The sequence below is a fragment of the Lampris incognitus genome, chromosome 1 (assembly GCF_029633865.1).
Source record: "Lampris incognitus isolate fLamInc1 chromosome 1, fLamInc1.hap2, whole genome shotgun sequence".
NCBI classification, from domain to species: Eukaryota; Metazoa; Chordata; class Actinopteri; order Lampriformes; family Lampridae; genus Lampris; species Lampris incognitus.
The window spans coordinates 7,644,964-7,653,736 of NC_079211.1; the positions used below are offsets into that span (position 1 = coordinate 7,644,964).

General features: G+C 44.4%; 1 protein-coding gene across 1 annotated transcript in view; it reads left to right on the forward strand.

Annotated features, from left to right (window-relative positions):
* The window catches only part of adad1 (adenosine deaminase domain containing 1 (testis-specific)), a 50,012-nt gene extending 41,761 nt beyond the window's left edge, over nucleotides 1–8,251 (forward strand). Inside the window, exons 9-13 of the mRNA XM_056281461.1 lie at nucleotides 3,482–3,557; nucleotides 4,115–4,275; nucleotides 5,129–5,347; nucleotides 7,280–7,412; nucleotides 7,918–8,251. Coding sequence (XP_056137436.1) covers nucleotides 3,482–3,557; nucleotides 4,115–4,275; nucleotides 5,129–5,347; nucleotides 7,280–7,412; nucleotides 7,918–8,031 — 703 coding nt within the window. The 3' untranslated portion in view covers nucleotides 8,032–8,251. The remainder of the gene's footprint in view (nucleotides 1–3,481; nucleotides 3,558–4,114; nucleotides 4,276–5,128; nucleotides 5,348–7,279; nucleotides 7,413–7,917) is intronic.
* Nucleotides 8,252–8,773: the final 522 nt, after the last annotated feature.

The window sequence follows — 8,773 nt, forward strand, 5'->3', positions numbered from 1 at the left end:
CTGTACTGCTATGTATTAAAACTATTTTTCCTGCATCTATTAATATTCTGCCCCTCATTAGTTGAGCACTTCTATCAGTACCATTGACAGTTTCGGAGGGAAAAAACGCTATATATTTATCCTTCTCTCCTTCCTTTGTGTCTAGTCTTTTGTACAGGTCCTCATATGCTCGTGCCATTGCTATCACTACTGCTCTCTTGGTTTCTTTCTTAGCTTTCTTGTATTCATTCATGTTTCGCTCATTCTTGTTTTTGTCCAGCTTCATTTTGGCCAACTTTTTCTTCTTTATGCAGCGCTGCACTACTTCCTCCCATGACCAGCTTTCCTGTCCCTTCTTTTTACTCCCCCGTGAGATTCTCCGAGTACTCGCCTGCCTGCTTCTTTCCCAATCTAGTGACAATCCATCTCCCAACAGCTCTCTTACCTTCATCCTAAAAGTTTCTCTACAAGGTTCCTTTTTCAGCTTCCACCATTTAATCTTCCATGCTGCTGGTCTTTGCATTTTCTGAGTTTGCTTCTTGTCTTTACTTGGCACATCAGTGGTCTGTGTTGTTTTGTTACACACTCGCTTGGTAATACATTGCAATTTACAGCTTCCCTCAAGTGCTGCTTTCTGCATAAACTGTAGTCTTATCTGTGTCGTTCTGCCTTCACTCTTGTAGGTTACTGTCTGATTTTACCTCTTTTTGAAATACGTATTAATTGTAGCCATATAATTCCTCGTAGCAAAATCAACTATTAGGAATCAGGAGAAATGTATTGTCCTTTTTTTCATTTACTTGCGTACACAAAAGAAACAACATTTTGTTTCTCCCAACCCACAGCAGTGCAACAGAAGACAAAAACACACATCCAAAATTTCCAAAAAATGACACCACCAAAAAACAGAGGGAACAAAGCAAAAAAACAGCTAACAACACAGTCCCAAAAAAAACACTACACTACAGAACGCCACAGAAGGTCATTCCTGTATGTGGCCATCAAACTTTACGACTCCTCCATCAGAGTGTCAGACACTCTTGAGTCAGTAGTCATTAGACTGGCCCTTCCACTTATTTTTCCCTGTCGGGTGTTTGTTTGTGCTGTTTGTTCCATGCTGCAGTAATTCAGTATAGATAGGGTGTTATATGCTGCAGCATGGTGCACATACTTTACATATTTTGTTCTTATTTTATCTTCTATTTCTATTTATTTCTTCTATTTCTATTTTCTTGTTTCTATTTATTTCTATTTTCTTTTTATCCTGTATCTTGTTAGTTTTTCTTTACTAGAGCGTGAGTGTCTGTAATAGGGCCCAGTTTCCCCTCAGGGATGAATAAAGTATTCTGATTCTGAAATGCCACTGTCCAGAGAACGAACGCCAGCCAGGATGACTGTCGGAACTCCTGGTCTGCGTGGGCTAGCAGTTAGCTTAGCCTGCCCCACTTCTGCGTCCTGTCAGACCGCCCTCGGTGTTTCCTCTTTGGGTACAGCTCCGGTCAGGGCCGTAGTCCTTGAGCCCACCGGACGCGGCAGACCAGGCTTCCTCAGCCGGTCCAACGCCAGCTCTCCCAGCCAGACACCTTCGACACACCTCCCCGCACTCTACACGACGACACAAACACGGACGCAGACAAAAACACTGCACAGTCGACACTAGGTGTGGTCACCGCCAGACCACCTTGGTGTTTCCTCTCGGGCGCAGCTCCCGGCAGGTCCTTGGTCCCACGGGATGCAGCAGACCAAGCTCTCAGCCAATCAAATGCCAGCTCTCCCAGCCATTAAACGAAAAAAAATCGACGATCAAAGTAAAAAATTTCACTCAATGACACAAACTTAGACGTAGATGTGGACAAAGACACTGCATATTTGGTACTGGATGAGGCAGCTGCAAACGTGAGTTTGCACCGCCATCTTCCCACACTGGATGTTGACGCCCCACCTGCATTTCTCATTCCAAACAGCACTAATGGCAGTCGTTGTTAACTCGGGCCTCGACCGAGCCGGTGTGTCATTCCCGGTCTTGTCAAGCCGCATAATGGTTTGGCAGAATGTTACGTGGGATGCCCTTCCTGATACAACCACTAACGCTATGGACGGGGGCATAGGTAAAGTGCTGGATGCCATCCCAGTATTCATGGACTCACACCCATGCCTGTCGCCTTATTGAAATTGCAGTTATGTACACGATTAATTGAGCAGCCCTAGTTTGTTGTGGGTTTTCTGTTGTGATCTGTGGCAACCCAGTGGTTGGTGACATAGTACTTCAATAGGAGAACCAGAGGTTTGATCATAGACAAAGCTGTTCATACCTTTTACACTGTAATTCTTGGGTGAGAGTTAAACAAGGGCGGTATGGTGGCCCAGTGGTTAGCGCTGTCGCCTCACAGCAAGAAGTCCTGGGTTCGAACTCCTTCGTTGTCCAACCTTAGGAGGTCCATCCCAGGTCATCCTCTTTGTGGAGTTTGAATGTTCTTCCCGTGTCTGTGGTGGGTTTTTTCCGGGTGCCCCGGTTTCCCCCACCATCAAAGAAAAAGACATGCATGTTAGGGTTAATCCTCCTGTCTGTGCCCCTGAGCAAGGCATGACGAGACGAACTGGAGTTGGTCCGCGGGTGCTGCACGGTGGCTGCCCACTGCTCCTAGGTACCCAGCTAGGATGGGTTAAATGCAGAGAATTTCCCCATGGGGATTAATAAAGTAGCCACAAAAAAAAAAGGAGCAGGTAATGGTAAAGTGAATGGAAGTGTGGAGAATTGATCAGAAAATGTGGTAATGTGATTAAAACTCAAATCCTGAAGATTGCTGTTATTGTTGACCTGACTCTTATGTTGATGCTGGTAAGGTGTGTTATTTAAGATTCATCCAAAATAAAGCAGAGTCACTAGTGCTTTTGTCATCACTTTCCAGTTATATACAAAAATTATTAAAGAGAAAATGCAGAGTTCTGTACAGTAAACTGATGGGTTATTAATTCTTAGAATAATATAATAGGACTAGTTAATAAGAAACGCTATGTGATTCATCACAAGAGGTGGTATTGTTGGTGCTATTTTTTAATACTATTATACTACGCTAGGCCTCCGTAGGGTGTCTGGGCTCAGCCTTAGATATACTGCGAGGAGCTCGGACATCCAGCGGGACCTTGGAGTAGAGCCACTGTTCCTTCGCGTCGAAAGGAGCCAGTTGATGTGGTTCAGGCATCTGATCAGGATGCCTCCTGGGCGCCTTCCTTTGGAGGTTTACCAGGCACGGCCAACTGGGAGGAGACCCCGGGGTAGACCCAAAGCTCGCTGGAGGGACTACATGTCCAGTCTGGCCTGGGAACGCTTTGGGATCCCCCAGGAGGAGCTGGAGGGTGTTGCTGCAGAGAGGGACATCTGGAGTGCCTTACTTAGCTTGCTGCCGCTCCGACCCGACTCCAGAGAAGTCGGCTGATGATGAATGAATGATAGATACTACACTACATTAATGTCGTTTTAACCATTTTCCCCCCTACTCAGGAACATGACTCCTGGCTCAGTGTCTTCGCGGGAGATGAACAACCAGATCAGCCTACACCTGACAGTGGGAGGCAAGGTGTTCAAGCTGTTTTATCATTTTACCTTTAGAGATCCTCAAATATCACTGAGACAGAACATTCAGCAAATGTCTTTACAGCTCATGCATATTTCTTCATATGTTGTTCGAGTACTCGCATTCACCGTTGGCAACATGCTGTGAGCTTTGTAACAATAACTTGCACATTTAAAATCAAATATTTGAATATTCCAAGTTTCCTGGTGGGAAATGAGCACAGGAGGAATGTTTGAGGCTGGGGAATTTTTTTTGGTTTCATACCTTGGCAGCGGTCTAATTTACTATGTAAACAGATCACCACACATTTCACTGTCTTTATGGGGCCGTCAAACATTATGTGAGCGCAATGTGTGTGCTACATACGAGAGTAGTGTGGGCGTGCCCAAGTCTACACTGGTGAAAGAAACTGGTGAGACCGATACTGCAGTCCATATGAAGTGAGAGTCGCTACCAGCAGTGAAAACGGATGTACTGACGCAGTCCTAGATTGCCTGATTCTATATGCCGCACTGAGTTGTCTGCCCGGTGACTACAGTCAGATCTTTTCTCTCTCAAAGGTCGTCCCCGTTTTCTCCTGCGCTGAGAACTGGACCTTCAAGAAGATGGTCAGCATGTCAGCCTCTGACAAATTCACCCAGTGGCAGGTGCTCGGTTACCAGGGTGCCCTGCTCAGCCACTTCTTGGAACCCATATACGTGCTGAGCATCTTTTTAGGAAAGTATAAAAAGAACAAAAAACACATGCGATTACCCATCAGTTTATCGGTGCTGGACGCGGTAGTTTGGATACGGTCCCATATGAAATATGGGCTGATTAAATAATTGAATGATAAATGGATGAATAGGGGAAATTGGCTGATAGGTAAGTGGTTTTATTCGAAAACATAATTACTGTATTTCAATCAATCAGTCAATCAAGTTGCATTTTCTATAGCACTTTTCTAGCTGCAACAGCCATGCATATGAAAGTTTAAAAGCACACGATGTGATGACAAGCTACAGAGTAATGCGACTGTGACTTCTCTCCAAGGCCTTCATTAAAAATGGAAACAATTTAGTGCATCCTAAAACGGAAAACCCGCTTGAACTGTTTACTGAAGATGCAAATGATAGTTGATAGCAAGCCACAAAGAAATCAGCTTTACATAAACTATATTATCGGGGGGGGGGGGGGGGTAGCATTAAAACTTCAGCTGATGAATTTTGGCCAAGAAAGTTAACGTTTTATGTTTATTTAGATCCCCATTAGCTGTTACCCAAGGCAACAGCTACTCTTCCTGGGGTCCACATTAAAAACATCCATGTATACACATCCTTTACATGCATGCATACGTACATAAATAAACACAATTGCATCACTAAATTCAGTTCATCCCCCACCCCATCTCACCCACCTCAATTAAACCAGCATTATTAGAGAAGCCAGACACATACACCCATAAGTAGCAGTGGAGTTTTTATAGTTTGGTCAAAAAAAAAAGGTTTAAGTAAGCAAAATAGGCACAGGATTTTTTGTACCTTACATTAAAAGTCCAGCTTTCCAACCAAACCTACAGGTGACTCCCACTGCAGCAATGTGCGGATGATGGAGATGGTCACGACCCAACGCTTGAACGGGCTCACCCTGCACCTGCCCATGCACTACTGCATGCTGCAGCCCCGCATCAGCCTGGTCGGTGGGCTGACAGTGAATGACGGCGCCGATGCACAGCAGAGTCTAAGTGTTAACTGGGTCAAAGGAGACGGTACCGTGGAGGTGGTGGACAGTCTGAAAGGCAGGACTGTGAAAGAGTAAGAATGAGATGTACTCAGATTAACCATTCCTCTTAACACCTGGCATCACCAGGGGCCTCATGTATCAGTTGTTACTGTGGGCAAATTTGTTTGTACACACCCGTGGGATTTTTTAGTCCCAAAGTTTGTCTCAGAGACCATCGCAGAACCTGGGCAACCCCTGAATTTAGACACCGATTTGCTAACACTGATGTCTTTGCAGACCTGGGTGATGGCTCATTGCAAGAGATAGATGTTAGGAGGAAGGAATTACAAATAACCATCATGCTTTGCTACTGACTGTTAGACAATGTTGAGGACTAAAAAAATTCCATGGGTGTGTAAGAACAAATTTGCCCATAGTAACGACTGATAGATTAGGCCCAAGGTGTCCTGGGTGGAGCAATTGACCCATTGCTGGACATTTGATTGGTCCGCTAATCCACCATCCAGATGGCTTGTGTGCAGAGCAGCTGTTGCTAACATACTTAAGTCTGTCCATCCATCCATTATCCAAACCTCTTATCCTGCTGTCAGGGTCGTGGGGATGCTGGAGCCTGTCCCAGCAGTCATTGGGTGGCAGGCGGGGGGACACCCTGGACAGGTCACCAGTCCATCACAGACATTAATAAATTAATTTACAATATACATTAATCATATTCTTCATATATCTTGTAGTTTCATTATAATTCTGTTTATCCTCTTTCAATGTTGTATTGTGTAAACACAACATCCATTGCACGTTGTCCGTCTTGGGAGAGAGATCCTCCTCTGTTGTGCTCCCTGAGGTTTCTTCCTAGTTTTTCTCCTTGTTAAAGTTTTTTTTAGGGAGTTGTTCCTTATCCGATGAGAGGGTCTAAGCACAGGATGTTGTGTTGCTGTGATAATGGGCTGTACAAATAAAATTTACTTGTTTGTCTTAGTTAATAACCAAGGCGCGCACGGGAGGGCGGGGCTTGACAACTGGTGAGGTGTGGCTGTGGAGTGACGGTAAACTGTTCAGTCAAGTTGTAAATGCCTTCACACTGTATCGATGATTAACGTTTTCGGTGCGTGGCTTTTTATGATTATTGTAACTCATGTATAGTGTCTTTGAGTACCCCGAAAAGCGCTCTATAAAATACGTGTTATTATTGTCATTATTTTATTTTATGAGATGTGTAAAGGCACTCCTCAATTCACTCAAAGGAACATTTTAAAGAGAAGTAGAAAAGTTCTTCTTTTTGCTGCACACCTGACAAATTTGTCAAAAGTGGACAGTCGGTACGTTCATGGATGGGTAACGAGCCTGACAATCCATTCATGGGGAATGTTAATTGATATGAAGATGACTGAAGCCATCTTCATATCAATTAACGTTCTGTCACTCAGATGTGACTTGTTTTTTTTTTTTGTTTTTTTTTTGTTCTGTGTATGTGAATGGTGTGATGCGAGTCTCCGCTGTGTGCATGTGTAGTCTGTCCTCCTGTCCGGTCTCCATGGTGATAGTGGTGCGAGGCAGTTATGTGTAGAACAATCTTTTTCTACAAAACAGCGAGAAATCTAGGTGACCATGTTTGTGTCGAGTATAAACATCCAGCTAAAACGTGGACATCCAGATATCAGACACCGATTTATGCCAGGTGTAAATATATCATGAACTATACTACCTGTCTACTGTGTACCATAGTGTTTGAAATACAGAATACTGTGCATGTTCTACCACACCGTCTGCCATATACCTTACCATGTACTTCATTAGAGAGAGTTGTTAGTATGGAGGAGAATTAACCGGTTGTCGAATGCTGAAGTTGTCTGAAAAGTTAGTTACCACCCGCTTTGACAGGTAACTAGTCAGTCAGCCTGTTGCAGCAGGTATTAGGCTGGGGAAAAGTCCTCATCTAGGTAATGTTTGATTTATCTTCGCATATTTTTCCGGCAGCACGTCTCACCCCGAGTCTTTCGTCGTAGGTCTCCCTTTAAGAGTGGCTCTGAGCTGGCTAGCCGTCTGTGTAAAGCGGCCATGTTAAGCCGCTTCGGGCTGGTGGCTAAAGAGGCCCAGCGACCGGATCTGCTGGCTTTCACCTCTTACAAAGAGGCCAAGGTAAGCTCATCAACTCTCCTCATTAACACTCACCTGTGGAACATTAAGATTTAAAGTGTCTGTCAGCAATTTCAATTTAGAACACTTTTCATAATATTTGGTCAAACTCTTTATACATTCCAACAGCTATCAAGTAAGTGGATGCACGGGGGGGGGGGCAATATGTGGGTGCCCTAGACGCTGTAAACAGACGGGACATTTTCCCAGTACCCGCTCCTTATCAGTCAGTCAGGAGTTCTTTGCAAGCTGGGGTCTCCATTGGTCCGCACTTGTCAGTTTGCACATTCACAAGGCTTTTTGGCGGAAGTGAGGGGTCTGATCCTTGTGCAGTTTTTAAAATGTGGTTAGCGCTTGCCAACCTCCACCCAGGATTTTTATCTTCGGTGGTCCCTTTCAGTTATCCATGCTGAAGAAGTACTTTTACTTTTCTGACGGTGAGACGCTCAGCAACTTTACTTTTTAAAAAATTCTACGTGAATGTTTTCTGATGCTTTTCTGGCTGCAGATGATGGCGAAGTCCTACCAGGAGGCCAAGAACATGGTGAAGGATCACCTGCTGCAACAAGGCTATGGATCCTGGGTGACCAAGCCTCTGGTCGATGAGCACTTCAGCATGTGAAAAAAGAATGTGTGGTTGGATTGTTATCGCCCCTCAACAAATACCTTTACAGTTCAAGTTGTGTTTCGAGAACTGAATAATTTAGCAGCAAGAAAAACTTTTAATTAAAAAAATGTTTAGATGGATGCCAGATGTCTTATTTCTCCTGCAGTTGTTTTTGTTCACTTTATTATCAGATCAAATGTCTTTATTTTGAACATGACCAAGCATTAAAAAAAAAAAACCCGGAAGAATTCTCAATACACTTCTCTTGTTGCACCTTCGTTTGTCTCTTTGTATAATATGTTTGCCATTTAGGATGGACATGTGACTGATGTGAACGCGTAGTGTTCCCAGTAAGGAGAACTCCTCTGCCTCTGGGGCAGCGTTGACTGCATCTACTAAAACAAACTAGACAGTGGGCATTGCAGTGGATGTAAAAGGCATGTTTCGCTTGCTCTTTTCCAGCCCGGACCCCAGAATGCTGCCCCCTCACCACGGCAGCACCGTCATGTGCTTGGCCCACAAGATTGTTTTTGTATTCCAGACCACGACTTTCCAATATGTGGATCATTTTTTTCGGTAAGCCCTGCTGCATCTAGCCTCAGCAGATTCAAATTGGAGAGAACTCTCCTGGATAGCTGCACTGAAATAGTACTCGAGTACTTGAGAAATCTGTCCGCCGCCCCCCCCCCCACACACACACACATCTGTTGTTTCATCTGCCATGATGCTAAAGACTCCTATGTTTTTCACTACTTTG